This window comes from Glandiceps talaboti, chromosome 21, assembly GCF_964340395.1.
Source record: "Glandiceps talaboti chromosome 21, keGlaTala1.1, whole genome shotgun sequence".
In the NCBI taxonomy this organism is placed as follows: Eukaryota; Metazoa; Hemichordata; class Enteropneusta; family Spengelidae; genus Glandiceps; species Glandiceps talaboti.
In genome coordinates, this window is record NC_135569.1 from 11,961,019 (window position 1) to 11,981,018 (window position 20,000).

Consider the following 20,000-nt stretch of genomic DNA (forward strand, 5'->3'; position numbering starts at 1 on the left):
AACCAATAACACAGTCCCTCATAAAGTTAGTGTTTATTGGGGCAGTTATGTAATGTCCAAATATGGTATATTTGTCAACTGTGGATGCTACTTATACACTTTACGTCACTATATCAGCTGGGGTTCATTGATTGGATGAACAACTTTCTGTGCTGATTGAGGGACTTTGACCAGACTGCATTCACACTATGGGTTACAGAAATGGACTTATATACGCAATTTCCAATTGTGTAATTTTTTTTCAAATAAAAAAAACCCTTCAGAGCCGTTTTGTTATTTAAGTTCCAAAATGAGTACCAATTTGACATCACACTTCAAATTTTTCTAAGTATTTGGATAATACAATGTTAAGTTCTTTGAATTTCAGTTCCTATGGACCTTGATGTTAACTTGAAGGCTGTCTTACTGGGTGCCACCTTCTTAATTGTAAGTGTTCTTTCTTTAACGTGGACCAGTTGTACTCTTAAACTAGTCTAATTGTAGACTTGAAGGACTAACGTTACTACACTATTTCTCGCTATCCTAACTGAAATTTTGTGCGAAAAAAAAACGAGCGAAATTTCAAAATTCAAAAAATCAATGCCAGTTAGGATAGTGGAAATGGTGTAGTATCATTAGTCTTTCAAGTCTACGGGTAGGGCAATATTCATCTCATTTAATCTCAAATCAATGATAACCCTATTGTTCGCATTGAACCCCCAACCCCCCTTAACTTCACCCCAAAGAGACAAAATTGCCATTTACACGAAAGAGAAGTGTACAAAATGGTGGATCGGCGGTAATTGCCATCAACTTAAAAAAACTTAAATATAAAACTTCTTTAATCTGTAATGGCTGTATTGTCATGAGGACATAAACAACACTGAGACAATTGGAAAACGATGGAAAACCTGAACGAGACACTTATGATAAAAAAATATAAATGAAATAAAATAAAAAATCTACCTACCCCACCTATTCTAAAATTGGGCGTAACCGGAGCCACACAATTTTTTTTAGGACGTATTGCATCTAGATCTAACAAAACATTTCCATAAAAAAAACCATTCCAGTTGTACAGAGCCTAGTGTGCTTGAACTTTTAAAGGGCGCCCCCAATGACTTTCAGTCGTTCAGGGGCGCATTCGATTTGTCCAAACATGATTGTGATTAATCTGACGTCATTTCTCGAAACGAGGTTGTAAACAAAATGCTCAATCACGATCATGATTACTTACATGTAAACATTTTTTAAAAGTTTCGCATATTTCCGATAAATTAAATGATTTTACATGGTCAAAATGATTACAATGATAACAAATTATCAATCAGACCGAACACAATTTATTTACATAATGTTTTCCGTCATTTCTAACTTGCCGTCAGCCACGGGCGCGCGATCCCCCTGTGATTACGTTGTCCGCCATCTTGTAATCACGGCAATCATGGTTCGGGGCATGATTACTATGATTACTAATCATGATTGTGATTGATAAATCACGATCATGATTGTGCAAATCGAAAGCGCCCCAGGGGCGCGAACTTGAAAGTGTAGAGCGCCCTCAATTGAACGACATATCTTTCAGACCGTAGACCCCTACAACATTTCATGACGTCATTGATGCTGTATTACTACATATAACAGATATATATACGTATTTTCTTTTTCAGGACTTCATGTTCTTTGAACAAAAGAAAGATAATAATAAAAATAACTAAAAACGAGACGATTGGCGGAACTATTGACTGAGAAGAATACTAAGTGATAATCTACGGTGTCCATACGACAGGACAATGGATGAATACAAATAATAATCAACATTATTTATTTCTCTCAACAAAGTAATGTAATCGAAACGTAGACTGTAAGATACGTCGTGTCACTTCGCCCTCATCGGCCTCTTCTCTGAAAGTGTCAGCCCGATGCGTGAGGGCGCCCCATCACGGCGTACCTTACAGACGAATAGAAATCGTTACTTCAGTTTTTCTCTTATAAAAGTTATCATTTCATTTCTTATAAATATGATTGCTTGACAAACTTGTCACTTTTAGTTTTTGAATGATAAACTTAAGTGTAGTTGTAGCTGTTTCCATGGAAACGGATGATCCAGTGTTAGCAATGTCTTCTCATAGCAAGTGACTGAATTTGATGGGTTTTGGGGGAATAGAAAAAATGTAATTTTCTTGTTGGGATGTCAATAAATAAAATACTTTAACAACTCTGATCTCTAGTGCAACGATTGTTCATATTATATAATAACTTTCGACAGTGTAAACGTAATACAAGAAAGATCATAATATCGAGTGTATTCTGTGGTATGTTTATTAGCTGTATGGTTGATAATAACGAGTGCACATTAGCGAGTGTTAGCGATAAGTTAAGAAATTACGAGTACAGTCAGTATATACTTATCAGACTCAACGTCATAAACCACAGTACTCTAGCACCGTCCAAAACGTACCCGCCAATTCAAGATGTACAACCCTCAATATGAGCTCTCGCTTGCGAAACTATTTTTTTATTTATTTAAACTTTATTTAAAGAGGGTTAAAATCATACAGATAACCTGGTTAGCTAAAAGCTAGTCTTCCCCAGGGCCCTCTAAAAGACAACAAAACAGGATAAGTTAAAACACACACTGAAATACAAATAAGACAAATACAATATACAATTAATTGTTTATTCGTAAATTAGCTTAGACAGGAAACTTGAACCGTCATGCACAACCGATAGAAAAGTTTATGACCCACTAATGTGCTAGAGTGTATGTGTATGTGTATGCGTATGTCTGTGTGTGTATGTGCATGTGTATGTGCATGTGTATGTGCATGTGCATGTGTATGTGTATGTGTATGTGTATGTGTATGCGTATGCGTATGCGTATGCGTATGTGTATGCGTATGCGTATGCGTATGCGTATGCGTATGTGTATGTGTATGTGTATGCGTATGCGTATGCGTATGCGTATGCGTATGCGTATGTGTATGCGTATGCGTATGTGTATGTGTATGTGTATGTGTATGTGTATGTGTATGTGTGTGTGCACGTGTGACGTTTGCCTGGAGTCTCTGGCCTGCAAGGTTGTACTATAATATAGTAGTCTGCGAGGTACGCCTGTCCCTTACATCGGCCAACCCCAGAGAGCAAGCTACAGTCTACATATGTGTGCAAAATGTTTCTGATGGTTTACTAATGGTAACATGCATAATCATACCATATCCATAGGGATTTTTTGTTTTGAGATTATTTCTGTCCAAAGATTTCTGTGATAGTTGATAGAGCGTAAAATTAAGTAAATGGTCGCGAAAATGTGAAAGTCGATGAACACAATACAACGTATGTAGACTATACTGTATAAATACAACTTACAGTGTGAAAGATCTGGTTTAGGGCCTATCACACATCTGGATTGTACTGTTTGTATACACAGTACAAAAAAATAAAACAAAAAGTACAGGTATAAAACGACATATCACCTTCCCATTAACATATTCTTAACTGAATAGAGTCAGCCTTAACACACATGCTACGTGTTTTGTTGTTGTTGTTGTTGTTGTTGTTGTTGTTGTTGTTGTTTTATAGATCTATAACCCAAATAACAAATGAAGTGTCTCCAATAATCAAACCGTAGATTCCATAACGCGCCATTTAATAAGCCTAGAAATAGTAGCTAGAACTAGAACTGAGTAGAAGAAATACGAAAGCCGAACTGTGAAGTGGGAAGTGGGAAGTGGGAAGTGTGAACTGTGAAGTGGGAAGTGGGAAGTGTGAAATCCTAATAGGCTTTCGTAAAGAAACGAGTTTGAGGGTTTTCTGTGGTCAATTTGATGCAGTATTTTCATTTGTGTATATACCGATTTGAATGTATTACGACCTTTGGTATTAAGTTTTCATAACTCAAGTATTTGGTAAAAGAATTGACAAACATTTCGCATGTGTTTGTGAAGCATAGCGGAGGATTTGGTCTCGCTCATTCTTTTGCATTACGGAGACCACAGGCGGTGGTACAACCGCAAAGGAGCATGGGTATAATGTCATAAAAGGGTCACCGGTGTTGTTTTGCTCACGTGACCAATCAGCGATAGTGGAAAATGGCTGTCGTGATCTGACAGGCAGGCAACACCTTGATGTCGATGGCCTGGCGATAATAATAACAATAATTTCGACGATCAACATACATTATATATTTGGAAAGGTAAGTGATGATGTACTGTCGGGATGAAGTATTCTTTTGACAATCGACTTGCAAAACGCAAGTGACTTTAGAAGTTCCCACACGCGAACGGACACACAGTGTTCCCTGCCTTGTGGGTAAGTGTGTAGTGCAAGTTTAGTTTGCAACAAACACCCTGATTAGCTCGGACTAGAAGAGTTATTTTCATGAAAAGCGTGAATGAATACGCGTTTGTAATATATGCGCATGACAGATCCAGTACACAGTATCGAAATATTCTGTTTCATTACTAAGGCAAAGCGTCAGATGTGTGTTTTAACTATAGTAATATCAGGACAACTCATATCGTATGTAAGGTTATGAAAATGTTATGTAAAGCTCAATGACTATTTGCCTTCAACATGCATAATCAGGTAATAAAAAATTACCAGCTGAATGCCGCGTCAAATCAAGTCGACCCTTAACAAAAACCGGATTTGGGACGAACGCACAATGTCAAGCTCAAGAAACGAACTTCCAACTTCGTTTAGGACAGACAAACCTCCGGCCTCCTCCCCTAAACGAACGTTCACAAGTGCGACATCGACACGTTTACGGTCACACCACTACGATCGATGCAGTATAAAAACATGATGGGAAATACATGATTATAATAGGTAAATTCACGTATTGCATTACTCAGACGTATAAAACGTTATTTACCAGTCAGCACTAGACGACCATATTATAATGCCAACTTACTTCCTCATTTGGATGGACTATTAGTGCATGGGGAACAAGTGCAAATTTAAACAAGTTATTTAAATAATAAAATTACAGAAACTCGCTGTGCGTTTTATGATGGACTTCAATTACAACTATCCTACAAAGGAACTTTTTAAATCTTTGCATATTATGCCTTTGCCTGATAGAATTACATACAAAAATATGTGTTTAGGGTTTAAATCCTTGAAATGTATGGTACATCGTATATGACGGAAATGTGTCAATTTGTCAGCGTCATAGCCGTACGACAAGAGATAGCTCCCAAAATAAGTTAGATGTCACCTGAGCCAAACTTAATGTTTTAAAAAACTCATGGTCAATACAAGGTGCTATTGGGTGGAATAAGCTGAAAGCAGAAGTAAAATCTTCAGAGACACTTGCTTCTTTTAAAAGCAGTTACGTCAAACATTATTGGGAAGAATTTTAACGTGTATCTTTGTTGTTTTAAATGTTGTTTTATGTCCTTTTAAACTTGTTTTATATGTGATTGTTGTATTTTTCACTTTGTTAAATTTTTGAGGGCCCTGGGGGACTCAGAGTTTACCAGGCTACCCTCCTTAAACAAGGTCAAACAAATGAATAAATAAATAAATAAATATAAATGAAATACTAGCAGAAACCCAGCACTTTATATCACATTATAATTAAATTTTAAGCAACTTATCAACATCTCAGTAGTAAATGCAGAACCTGTTATCATTGAAGGCGTTAAAGTTTTCGAAAAACGAAATTTGGTTAGAAGTGCGAAAATGAAGTTCAGCAATCACATTCACACCAGACCCCCCCCCCCCCCCCCCATAAACGAAGTTCGGTTATTGAGCTTGTGTAACATTGTGCAATCATCCCTTATGGTATAACTCTATACTCGTACATCGGCATTTGCATATCTGTCATGGTATCCAATTCTACGTCCCTGATAAGTTTAGGTAGCTCCCCCCCCCCACCTTTGCATTAATCATTCGTCATCTCCATCCCGTCGTGCATTCGTGTAATTTTTTGTGTAATTTTAGTTCTGCACAGTGCAGTATACAAAAAACACTTACATAATTTTAGTTATACTTTGCACAAGCCAATATATTGTCTTTGAACAGAAAGTATGGATTATATACACTAGGTCCTTTGACTATTTATTTTAGCTTGATAAGGAACCCCTACCCTGTGAGTAATAATTCAAGATGTCTGGTAATAAACCTGAGACTAATGGGCCAACTGAAGAAGTACAGTTACAGCAAATACAGCCCAATGTACAAGCACAGGGTCATATGCAGCATGGGTATGGACCACCACATCAGTACCCAGGACAATCACCTCAGCAGTATCCAGGACAACCACCTCAGCAGTATCCAGGACAACCACCTCAACAGTATCCAGGACAACCACCTCAACAGTATCCAGGACAACCACCCCAGCCATATGGACAGTATGGGATGCAACCACCACCTGGCCAATATCCAGTGAGTACACTTTCAATCAATCAATCAATCAATCAATCAATCAATCAATCAATCAGTCAGTCAATCAATCAAAAATAATTTATAATGAACCAGTCTCCTGAACCAAAGTTCTGATCAATGATGCCAATAGGGTCAATTGCACTGAATGCTTGTTTGAACCTCAGATCACTTCTCTTGGTCTGAGTTTGAACATATGTGTCCTAATTTTTTGAGTCTTGAAAGTGTTCAAATTTGATGATTTGGAATAGGAACCATGGTAAGCAATGGCAGAACTCAACATGTAGATTTGACATATCTTTACCATTGACTTGTGTAACTTTTACCTAGACGCAATCAGTGTGCATTCAAAGTAAACATGTAGTACACACAGAGCTCAATTTCCAAGTACGACAATGGTCAAGATTACATTAGGAATCAATGCATTGAATATTTTGTCTTTGGGTTGTGTAACGTTGGATAACATGATGGTTGTGATGTTTTGTCATTCCGAAGCAGCACTATTGAAAAAAAACTTTACCAATCTGCAGTAGCAGCATTGTTAAAATGAAAGTTTACTTATCTGGGTAGAAGCACTATTAAATATAAAAATAACCTTGATTAACTGCAGTAACAGCACTATTGATATTAAAAATAACTTTAATAGCACTATTAAGATTAAAAATAACTTTGATTATCTGCAGTAGCAGCACAATTGATATTAAAAATAACTTTATCTGCAGTATCATCACTATTAATAATTAAAAATAACTGATTATCTGCAATTAACAGCCCAATTAATATTAAAAATAACTGATTATCTGCAGTATCAGCACTATTAATATTAAGAATAACTTTATATGCAGTAATTGCACTATTAAGATTAAAATAACTTTGACTACCTGTTATAATTAATTACAAAATGGCAAGAACTTACAGATATTCTAATGTTGTATATTTCAGATGATGGCACAGCCAGGTGTACCAGGTGCACCACAACCAGCACCAGCACAGTGGATGCCAGCACCTCAAGCACCTATTGGTTGTCCACCTGGGTTAGAATACCTTACCCATATTGATCAGCTATTGGTACATCAGCAGATAGAACTGTTTGAAGGTGAATAAATCATCATCTATAATTGAGAAATGAGAAGGGTTGAATGATCAGTTGGCAATTTGCAGGTTATAGTTTCATCTGCCATTTGTGTCCAGTTACTAAAATATTGTAAATTTAACAAAATTCTGTCAGGTAGTCACCACTCTAGTAATGTTGTCATCTTAGAAAAGCTTCTGTGAACCTGGATATTTTTGCCATTTGGAAAATTTGTGCGATTTTACAGTTTTCAGCTACTTCTCACACACTAATGTTTATTAATTACCAGACTGGTGTATTGTGTTCATGCACAATATTTAAAGCATTTTAGTCACTACTTATTTTTTACTAATTACCAGACTGGTACATTGTGTTCATGTACAAGAAGGCATTTTAGTCACTATTTATTTTTACTAATTGCCAGACTGGTACATTGTGTTCATGTACAAGAAGGCATTTTAGTCACTACTTATTTTTACTAATTATCAGACTGGTACATTGTGTTCATGTACAAGAAGGCATTTTAGTCACTACTTATGTTTACTAATTGCCAGACTGGTACATTGTGTTCATGTACAAGAAGGCATTTTAGTCACTACTAATATTTACTAATTACCAGACTGGTACATTGTGTTCATGTTCAGCATGGCATTTTAGTCGCTACTTATTTGTGTGTTTTTGTTTTTTGAGTGAAATAAGCAAAAATAAGTCCAGGGTTACAGTATTTTAGAACATATATAATGCTAGCACTGAATGACTGATAATACATTTTCTTTACATTTAAATTTTTTTTCTTCAGTTTTTACAAACTGGGAAACCCAGAATAGATATATCGTAAAGAATACCATGGGCCAACAGGTGTACTATGCACATGAAGGTAAGTACTGGTAATTGAACTTGAAACATTTAGGGTTGTCAGTGGCTTAGGAGTTAGTTTGTATGCCTCGTACAACCAAAATCAGGGTTGTATGAAAAGTGTAGTCTAAGCAACATCGTTATAATTGAACCAAACATCGTTTTTTCTGTTCGAGTATACCGCTTAGTGCAACCATAATTGAAAATAGTTTTCACATGTATCAAACAAGTAAGTTACAGTGAATCACTTTCATGTGTTCACTGATAAGTCACCCAACGTCCGCAAGGTTGTTGTGTTTGATGTTAATAAAACAGATCATGAGTGGAGATTTGATATCAACATTTGTTTTGACTATAAAGTACAAAGTATAAAAGGTTATGATTGTCTCAAAAAATAGTACAGACTCAATAAGTTGGCGCCTTAGCACTAACTGAGCGGCATGTTAAAAAGGTAAAAACTAACAGCTGTTTCAATTATAATGATGTTGCATAGACTACACTTTCTATATAACCCCGATGTTGGTTGTATCACTACAGTCTGTATTTAAACCTGTCCAGTGCCAGCTGGGTTTGTTAAAAAATAAACAAGGTCTGTTTGTTCGATTAGTAATGCTACCAAATAATGTTTTCCCCAGTACACTTTCTTTCTGCACAAGAGGCAGCCATATTTGAATTTCTGACATTGATTTTGGTCAATCATGTGTATGTATAATTACTATGTGATCACCTACTGATGCAAAATTACTTATGGAATAAATTCGCCAAAAAAACAACTTATGGAATACTCGCCCATCATGAAATAACACTCCAAGAAAAAAACTACCCATGGAATACACTCCAAGAAAAAAACTACTTACGGAATACACTCCCAAGTAAAAAAATTACTTACAGAATACATTCCAAGAAATAACCACTCCTGGAATACACTCCCAAGTAAAAAATTACTTACAGAATACACTTCCAAGAAAAAAACTACTCCTGGAATACACTCCCGAGAAATGTATTTATAGGATATAAGAGATTTGTGTGAATGTTCATAGCATATGGTGTAAAAGCAGTGACAAATGTTGAAGGCCATAGAGCAGATCGATTGAAAATGATCAATCAAGATTATTATCTTTTATTAGTCTAATTTATTACTGTAACAGGACAATAGCCAATATGGCGTATTACACAATTTGATACCAATTATGGTTTTAAGGTGTCCATATACATGTATACTGTTTGGAAATAACTGTCCAGATCAGTTGTCTTAAAGATTTTTGTCATTACAAATCATTAATTTGCATAACAATGAAAACTCCACAATTAATTTTGAATAATGAATAATGCTGTGTTATTTTGTTCTTGATCATATCTTGTAGTTCCAAACCCAGAGTGTCAAAATATATGTACAATATTTCAGCTTCCTTCTAGGGCTTGAAATTAACAGTAGTCCCGTGTCCACAGACTAATAAATCTTGTCATGGGGCTACCATAGTTTGCAGCTGGTAGCCCACTCAGGCTACCACTGACTATGTGATGAGGATGGAAGAATTATGGACATGAAAGTATTCTAATAACACACATATTTCCAATAGAGGAAATCTGTTTTCAGTTCAGGAATATGGGACTATTGGTCACAATCCTTGAACCCAATTTTTGAAATTGGTAGCACACTGGGACTAGCAAAGAAAAAAGTTAATTTCAAGCCCTGCCTTCACCTGTTTATATTTTTTAGATGAAATGTTTTAGACAAGTTATTTATGCTCTGAGTTTGGAAATGCTGCATAAATAAGCATAATTGTAATTGCATTTATTATTAATTATTAATATTAATATTCATTGATATTAATAGAGTCTGATACATGTATGCGTCAGTGTTGTGGTCCACAGCGAGGTTTTACCATGCATATCACTGATAACATGCAACAGGTATAGGCTCTTCATTTTTATTGCTTTCATTATCCATTTACTGGTATGCTATGCTATGACATCACTTGTTTGTGTAGTCAAAGTCCTATGACATCACCATTTTGTATAGTCCAAAATGATGTGACATCACCAGTTTGTGTAGTCTGAAATGAGGTGATGTCATCAGTCTGTGTAGTCCAATAATGATTTGACATCACTGTTTTGTGTAGTCCAAAATGTTACATATGACCTCACCATTCTTTGTATGGTCCTAAATACTATGGCATCCCTGTTGTACATATTTCAAATTGTTAATAATGTTATCACAGTTTGACATCACTGTTTTGTGGAGTTCAAAGTGTTATGACATCACCAATTTATGTAATCCACAATGACATCGCTGTTTTCTTTGATTCGAAATGCAATGAAATGCCATGAGAAATCATTTTGTGTTGTCCAAAATGCTATAATGACATCTCTATTTTATGTAGTCCAATATTCTATGACATTACCATTTTGTGTAGTCCAATATTCTATGACATCACCACTTTTTGTGGAAGATAAATGAACTGTCTGATGTTAATTTTTACCTGATATGTTGGCAATATAGGAAGTGATAAGAGTTATACGTGAATTCAAGTGTTGTGCTGGTTGTGCCTGGTGTGCTAGCTCTGACTGTTGTGCCATGGAAGTAGCAGTAGAAGCCCCAGTTGGTACCGTTGTTGGATATGTCAAACAAACGTAAGTTAGATAATGCACCTGTATTCTGTCTAGGAAGTTTTCACAAACATAGTTCCTACACTGGCACTATGAGTTATACTTCAGATCTCTTCTGATGCTCTGTGCTCAGTTGTATACGTAGAGTCTGAAAGTACGACAGTCATCACAACTGCCTGAGTGTGTGTAGTGTGTGACTCGGGTATATTTGGGCATCTCTCATTATTACCGTGCTGTTTTCTGTGTAGGCTTTCAGATAACCGTGTTCATATCAATTCTTGTTAAGGCACTGATAGTGCACTCATTTGCATACACATATGCAATAATGTTAAGATATTGCACTACAGTGCAAATACCACTAGTAATATAGTAGTATGCATGAACTGTAGTAAGTAATCACAGGTACATATGATGTTTTATGCACTGCATGCGAACACTATGGTTAGTGATGATGATGTAGGTATTGCACTGCAGTGCAAATACCACCATGGTAGTTTGCTTGTACACCAAACGAAATCACTAGTCCATATGCTATGTTGATTATGATAGAAAGTATCTTTCTTACAGTGGAAGTGTTTGGCCACCCCATTTTGACATCAAGGATGCAGACGGAAACACTGTCTTTAAAATCAGAGGACCATGTTGCATTTGTCAGGGTGTTTGTTGTCAATGGGACCAGGAATTTCTGGTAAGCATGTTGTCTTTAAAATATGCATTTATCTGGGTTTTTAGCACAAGCCGGGGTTGAGCTTCATCGGAGGGCTATAGGAATGGGTTTCATCTGTGTGTGTGTGTGTGTGTGTGTCCACTTCCATCAAGCTTTTTCTCTTCAAAGCGTTAGTCATTTTTCCAAACTTGGAACAAAGATGATATCCTTTAATATGCATGTCAACCTAGGGCTCTTACCTATTGACTTTCCAATAATGTAACATAATGTGCATATCCATGATGAATAAAATTGAACATCAACACTGAAAAAAAATTGAGTATCAATGAAAATTTGTAATATAGTGATTACTATTCTGCAGGTTCACAACAACGATTTAACATCTGAAGTTGGTAAAATCAGCAAACAATGGTCAGGTCTTCTCAGAGAAATGTACACCAATGCTGATAATTTTGGAGTCTCTTGTAAGTATTCAATGTTCGTTATTGTTCTCAAGGACACCCTTCTTGATTATACTATCATTCATCTCATCCCTTGAAGAGGCTTCACGATAACATGGAGCATCACAGTACCACCAATGCAATAACTCAAATTTATTGAAAAAGTAAAAACATATAGGGGTTCTCCCCAGCCCCAAAGAAGTGCTGGTGCATCATTAACATACCTGAGCGTTGCCATTTAGTAGGTACATTTTTATTCAACAACTGATTTTTGAGTACTTAGTTGAATACATACCTCCACTAATGATGCGTATCCCATTTCGTATGCCACGCTCTTCCTTACTCTAAGCATTTCCATGTTGGCTCTTCAGTTAATTTCACTTCCTCCATGTCTCTAGTTCCGCAAGATCTGGATGTCAAGTTGAAGGCAACAATGCTGGGAGCTGTTTTCCTCATTGTAAGTATGATATAGCTTTTTAGTCGTACTACAAATTGATCGGTTAATTTTAGAATTCACTTCAAGTGATATTACCCAGTGATAAGGAAGTTCTGGTAACCCCTGCCCCCACATGGCTTTCTAATTAATTTTTTCATCCCGTAACTGATTTTGTATTTAATATTTTCATGGTGTTAACTGATGTTGTATCTAAAGGGGCACAAGCTGAGTTTATATGTTTTTGGGCGCAATCTTTACTACATATTTAAAAGTCACTTGCAGTATTCTACTGAAGCATATTTGACCACCATTTGTAATTGACTGAAGTCAAACCTGGTATTAAGATATAACTCATAAACGATCCGATGACGTAATTTATCATACGTATCAAAAATCATTGTAGAAATTTCCCCTATGAAATCAACTGTTCTAACAATGCGAGAAGACAACTGTAATGGCCTAGCAGACATGCTTTGATAGTAACATTATACTAGAATACATGTGTAGTCAATTCAAACTCAGTTTGTGCTATTTTTGATATTTGCATGATGTTAATTGAGAAAATAATGATCTAATCAATGCTTATTTGTCTATTTTTTACAGGATTTTATGTATTTTGAACAGAACCAAAACAAGAATAATTAGTTCCTCAACGTACCGGAGACTGAATTTTACAAACCTTGTAAAAGAAATTTTCGAACTATTGCAGACATTGCACGAATAACTGAATATTTGAAATTTACTGATGACCAGAGCCTGAATTGTATATACCTTGCATGAAAGACAGAAGGTAGACGTTTTGTGCTTATGACAAAATCATTTGTCCATGTGTTATATATATAGTTATTTACCCAGTTACATTTCCTTGTGTTTGTACCTACATAATTTGCATGAGTGAACATGTGTGCTATTGGTACCTGTACAATGCAACACTGGAAACATCATTTGCATATCTGTATGCAAATGAGCACCAATGCATTCCATGAACATTAAATCTCTTAAGCACTGTGATATTTTTATGAAATTTGTTGTTTTACAACTTGCATGTTAGATTCTTCACATGTTTGAAATTTTTTCACCAGACTATGAATATTAATGAGGTCTGCTGTAATGACTTGTATTAAACAGTGTTGAGCATGAAAACTAAGTTTAGACAATCCCTAGTAATTCTTCTATGAGAGTTTATTGAATTTATCCAAATTGAATCTAGATTGTAGGATACATAGTGTCTGGTCATCCTCTTTGGAGTAGGCATAGACTGTAGACTGTGTGGTACATCATATTAGTCTGTCCTCATCGGGGTTTGCATGGACTATAGACTGTGTGGTACATCATATCAGTCTGTCGTCATTGGGGTAGGCATAGACTATAGACTGTGTGGTACATCATATCTGTCTGTCCTCATCGGGGTAGGCATAGACTATAGACTGTGTGATATGTCGTACATTATATCAGTCTGTCGTCATTGGGGTAGGCCAGTGAGTTGGTGAGGGCACCATAACATGGCATGTCTCACAGACCTGATTAATACTAGGTAAGAATACAATCGTATTGACTAACTATACAATAGATATACATTTTATACATGAATTTTGTTATTAACACTTTGACAGCCGACACCCAACTTTTAGGTCTAATTACATAGACTTACTAGAAACCAAGCCCTTAGAGAGTCCAACTAACTTATAGTAAGGTAGTTTGATCACAGAAATAGAGAAGCACTCCTTAGTCAGCCCTCTTTATTTACCCCTATTATCTTATGTTTGGTAATCATCGGCCATTTACAGCTTTATCAATTATTACTTGTTCTTTATACGCATAATTAGTATTTGGATTGTCAGTATTCATTATGGTAATGTGAATAGTTATGGTGTAAAAATTATTAATATTTTTTTTATTTATCTTATGCCAAATGTACAGGTAATTAATATTCATATGCATGAATTATGTTAATGAGTATTACTGTGTACACATTTAAGGAGAATCCATCCAAACAAAAATATTCCTTTCACGGTTTTTGAACTAGGTGACTTATTCAGTGTATGTGTAAATTGTTCAAAGGAAATTGAATGAATGAAAGTTTTGGGTTTGAAGTTGAGCTAAACAGGCATGATGAAATGACTTGAAATCAACCATTTAACCCTTATATTCATCCAGTGCCAGGTGTGTTGGTAATTGAGGTAGTTAATATTCATGTATGTTAATTATGTTAAATGAAATTGATGTATACAAATTAATTAACAAATATATGCTCCTTACAATCATCCAGTGCCAGGTGTGTTTGTAATTAATATTCATTTATGTTAATGATAATTGTTGATACAAATATAGCGATACTTGTGTCTCTTACGTTTATCTAATGCCAGATGTGTTGGTAGTTAATATTCATAATTTGTAGTAATTATGGTAATTGGTATTGTGCAGACTTTAATATGTCAATTACATGTAATGTGTGCTATTTTCAAACGGAAAATTTGAGTAATAACCGTGAAAATAACACTTGAATTTCCTGTTTCTGAAAACCACCCTTTTACTTGGTTATGTGAATGAACTAGTTTGTGTGCTATTTTTCGGGCTACTTATGAAGTCATATTTGCATGTATGTTGTTTTACGACTGCAATAATTTTTCTTGACAATCAAGTGAAACAAAGTGTTGCATTTTGACAACATATTTTCACAATATATGATGACATTCGAAACAAATTTACAGACTTCCATTACTTCCAGCTCAGTATTTTGTAAGAGCTTTTTCAACATTAATATTTCTCGTACCAGAGTAGAAACTGCTTGTTTTGAATTGCAGGGTGAAGGGTTTTGAAAATATCCATTGAAATGTGAAAAATATTATATGTTTTACAAATAGAGTCAGGATTTGTTCCAGTTACTGTTAGTTGTTATTTTGTAAATGCATGAAATAATGTTTTTTATTGGAAGTAATATTATTGTGACTTAAGTTACTTTAAAGGAAAAGTTTACTCAGACTTATTTCTGCCTTAAAAGGGGCACATGCTGAGTTTAGACAGTTGTTGGACGCAATTTTTGTTACCTACGAAGTGTTACATAGTGTATTCTATTTATTGCAGCACACTCATTCATTACTTGATACTGGTATAACTCAGTCCTGGTATTTAGATATAATATATGTAAGATTTGATGACATAATTGTTGGTATGTATCAACAAATCTGAGGAAATCCTTGTCATTACATGAACAACGCAGGAGTTGGATGGTTGGTGGAAAGTAACACATCACGGCTACATGAATCGTTGTAAACACTATACTTGATTAGTTTATCCATGGTTTTATGTACAGTTGTATTTTGTATTACTAACCAAAGTAAAAACCGTCTAAACTCAGCCTGTGCCCCTTTTAGTATACTTGCATAGATTACTGCCATCGACATACATACAAATCATCATGTTGGGTGATAAAAAATTATATAAGCTGTAGTAGGATTTTCCTTTAATGAAGATACTTCAATATATCAAAAGTTTTAAATATTGCATCCCATAGAAAATATTAGCTATTACATGTTTGTATTTTCAATAACTTGTATGACTTTCTGCTTAATAAAATTGTATTGTTCACATGAAACGAGTCCAAAAATATTTTATTCTTATATTTAAACATAGGCACCGATTGTCATACTGCATAACGTGTGGTGTATTAGTGCACAGTGAGTTTGTATGTTACACTAACAGAAGTTTGCTTGACCAATTATAAATTTGCAAATAAACCTTTTAAAACAAACTTCACTGGATGTAACTGGGGTCTTATTCTTTTGATCAGACAACCAACAATATATTTACTGACAATTCTTTAAAAAAATAATCATTAATTAGACACTGTGCACAGGGAGCAGCGAGCATCTAATTGATTGATTGATCAACGTATTCACTGATTAATTAGACACTTTACCACAGGGAGCAGCGAGCATCTAATTGATTGATTGATCAACGTATTCACTGATTAATTAGACACTTTACCACAGGGAGCAGCAAGCAAGTAATTGATTGATTGATCAATGTATTGACTGATTGATTATTTGATTGAATGATTGATAAATTGATTAATATTTTTGTGGTGAAATAAAACTGATTTTGTGTGATGCAGATTGATTGATTTTTGTGGTGATATAACACTTTTTTTCCTTCTTTCCCTGGCTACTTATCTCTTTTTCAGATGTATATGATTCTCTCTTTATTGACTAAATAAAGACATCATGTCCATGTCTTATCTAAATTAAAACACTCCAATTCTCATAATTACCAGGGGAGATTGACACACCAAACAAACACTCAACCATGCACAAACAAGGACAAAGGAGAGTTAAGATAAGAGATAAGGAGTTGAAAAATAAAGTAAGTCGACAGTCATGTGAACTTAGACAATAATTGTCCTGTTGGCAAACACCGAGGTGATCACGATGGTTTGATTTATTCTGATATTATCTTGACTGATTGTTGTAGCACAGACCTTCTTGTAAAGTGATAAAAAGAAATCTGCCGAAACCCGGGACAGTTCTCGAACTCGTACAAGTTCGCCGGTTTTGAACCAGGGACCTTTAGATCTTCAGTCTAACGCTCTCCCAACTGAGCTATTTCGGCCAGCTGATATATTTTAAAGCAAATATAGAAATGGGAATTTGGAATGAAAAGTAGGCTTTGTCATTCAAATCTAAATGTCTTATACATTCATTCAACTTCATAAAACAGATTTTGGTATTGAATTTGAATTTCACTTGAATCAAACAATATTGATGGTAGGTGTTGAACATTAAAACTCAAGACTTCCAGGTGCTTAGAATCTTCAAATAAATCAATCATGAATATTAATGTTCTACTAACAAGGATTTCAACTGAATAATGAATGAGGAACAAGTTTCAACTGTTTTGTTACAGTGTATAGTGGTGTAGAACCATGAATCAACTCTCCAGAGCTTAAAGTTTACAAAATTGACTTTATTTCTTTCAGTGGTGTTACTTGTAAATGTTCATTATCTCCTGGGAATTCTTATACCTTAGCTGTGCAATAATGAAGCTATTTATACTACTAATTATGTATACTCAAACAACCTAACAGTGGTGCACCCCATTGCCTCATGTCATAGCAGACATATTTATTAGATGCACACTGAATATTCATGACTCAAAAGAAGCGTCAATGGTTGATATGACTTTATATCTGATTCATTTCCTATGTTAATTTGCAATTTTTTCCCATTATATTTGTACTTTTGTTAAACATTGTGTCAGTAACAGTAATACAGTATTTATATCTCGATTGGTCTTGAACTCAGTAGTTTTCTAGTATCAGACCAATTTGATTAAAATCCGATGTGGTGAAAGCGGCTAGATGCCTTTATTTACCTCTATTTCCATCGTTTCGTGTCGTTTGTTTTGTTCCGAGTGATCGCCGCCTTCCCACATCTGAACCTGTGTAATAGGAAATCCCATTGAATGTCGGAATGTAAGGTTTTCACAACCAATCAGCACAGTTCAATTTCTCCAGTGTGTGCAGCTGCCAACGTAACCCTCATCCTGATTGGCCAATCGAAAGCGCGAGATTCAAACGCGATTGTCTATTACACATGTTCAGATGTGGGAAGGCGGCGATCACTCGGAACAAAACAATGGAAACAGAGGTAAATAAAGGCATCTAGCCGCTTTCACCACATCGGATTTTAATCAGATTGGTATCAGACCCACTTTGCTTAGAAGTTATTTGTGACAAAAAGGGACCTCCTCAGTATTTTATTTGATCATAAACTTGAAAGAAAGTAAGACACCATGTTATCTGAAATTCATAACTAATAAACAAGTCCGACATCAGCTTGTTGACGGTAGCCGAGCTCTGCTCAAAAAGTAAAAGAAGAAGACTGCCGAAACCCGGGACAGTTCTCCGAACTCGTACAAGTTCGCCGGTTTTGAACCAGGGACCTTTAGATCTTCAGTCTAACGCTCTCCCAACTGAGCTATTTCGGCTGACGAGTAGTGAAGGAAAATTGGAAAATTTATTTTTGAAATTAAAAAAACCATAGTGTAGCACTTCCTATTGTTCACTAAACTATATGTATAAAACTTCTTCTTTAAAATAAATCAATAAATGATAATATTCAAAATAGGACAAATTTGATATTTTTGAATTTAAAAGATTTGTAACCCTTTATTTCTCGAATGCTTTTCTGTTCAAACCAACTGTTATCTTATTATATCATTAAATCATTATTTCGACGAATTCTTTCGCATCAGAGAATAACTACAAAGGTAGACCGTCGAATATCTTCGATATTCAAAAGTCCAATCGGACGGATTAAAAGAATACAGTACCGTAGCCTGCGGGGGGGGGGGGGGCAAGAGGGGCAGCTGCCCCCCCCCCCTGAGATTTTGGAAAAAAAAGAAAGAAAAAAAGCTACTTTTGAATACATAGCGATGTTTTTAAAATCGTTATTTACGATTCCTACCTTGCGCGATTTAAATTGATGGTTCACCATTGACTGTATACTGACTCCTCGCTAATGTATCTTATATCTCTATTGTACGCTGGCTTAACTTTGACTAAAATGTGTCCAGTTAAAAATTGTAACTTTTTGCAGCAAATTAAAAGAAGTGCGCACATGCACTGTGCATTTTCCTCGAGTGACAGTAGTCCTGAAAGTCTCCTTCATTTGAAGATAGCAAGTCGCAATTATAATGTCAGCGAGTGAAACTAAAAAAAAAGACGGAAAAAGTTGTCAACGTGAGGTCGCCTGCTATGCTGCGTTGAGCCCGAAGATGCGCTCGATCTTATATTAAAACATTCCATACTGATAAAACGGCAGATCTCTTTTTGGTATATTTGCAATTGGTGGCCCTGAAAAACTATTAAACTAGGTACGCAGTTTAAGATCCACTCTTTGAAGATCCACTTTCAATAATTGTGTTCGACGTTGTATTTGGTTAAAATGTTTGATATAATTATCTCATTGCACACTGACACTACCGTTATTCGTAACCGGTAAGGAATATTCAGGTCAAGTTTCATGCTTTTATCACAATTTGAACGATTCCAACAAAAAATCTGCTGTTATCAGCTCCACCTGATTTCACCGGTTTTGTGAAGAAGGGACTTTACAACTGAGCTATAGGCGTCGATGGATTTTGATATAGAAACGTTGTTCACAAAATGAAAAAAATGAACATTAAATAGTTGTCAGTTTATAGTCCAGAGTAAATTTTATGGTTGAGAAATTGGACATATTTATAATTACATAACCTTTCTACTATTAGTGACGATTGTATTACCAAAGGGACGCAACAACCATGTTGAGGGCATAAGGAACATACCAGCATGTCTTTACATGTACAATCATGTTGATAGTATGCTAATGAACTTGAATTAAAACAAAAGCATTTTGTAGTAAAGTGAGGTAATGTTAAAGTTAAACTTATTTATATCTCCCATGTGGTCTAGTGGTTAGGATTCGTGGCTTTCACCCACGCGGCCCGGGTTCGATTCCCGGCATGGGAATGTCTCTTTTACTAATTTCATTGTATACACACTACGCATTT

The 20,000-nt window shown here is 35.4% G+C and overlaps 1 protein-coding gene, 1 non-coding gene and 1 pseudogene across 2 annotated transcripts; all 3 read left to right on the forward strand.

Annotated features, from left to right (window-relative positions):
- The window catches only part of LOC144451222 (uncharacterized), a 17,569-nt pseudogene extending 15,872 nt beyond the window's left edge, over positions 1–1,697 (forward strand).
- A 2,348-nt stretch (positions 1,698–4,045) lies between these two features.
- On the forward strand, positions 4,046–13,193 carry LOC144451835 (phospholipid scramblase 2-like). The gene is made up of 10 exons (XM_078142737.1): positions 4,046–4,174; positions 6,055–6,372; positions 7,312–7,465; positions 8,241–8,318; positions 10,134–10,210; positions 10,800–10,930; positions 11,474–11,594; positions 11,935–12,037; positions 12,412–12,470; positions 13,053–13,193. Exons 2-10 carry the CDS (start codon positions 6,094–6,096, stop codon positions 13,092–13,094), a joined length of 1,044 nt encoding a protein of 347 aa, XP_077998863.1. The 5' UTR covers positions 4,046–4,174; positions 6,055–6,093; the 3' UTR covers positions 13,095–13,193.
- A 6,694-nt stretch (positions 13,194–19,887) lies between these two features.
- Trnae-uuc (transfer RNA glutamic acid (anticodon UUC)) lies at positions 19,888–19,959 on the forward strand. The gene has a single exon. It is a non-coding gene; the product is annotated as a tRNA-Glu (tRNA).
- The last annotated feature ends 41 nt before the right edge of the window (positions 19,960–20,000 follow it).

Excerpts from the sequence above, each read along its gene's own strand:
- LOC144451835 (XM_078142737.1), top strand. The coding sequence starts at position 6,094 with ATGTCTGGTAATAAACCTGAGACTAATGGGCCAACTGAAGAAGTACAG. Across the intron at positions 6,373-7,311 it reads CACCACCTGGCCAATATCCA|ATGATGGCACAGCCAGGTGT; the intron begins GTGAGTACACTT and ends TGTATATTTCAG. Across the intron at positions 12,038-12,411 it reads TGATAATTTTGGAGTCTCTT|TTCCGCAAGATCTGGATGTC; the intron begins GTAAGTATTCAA and ends CCATGTCTCTAG.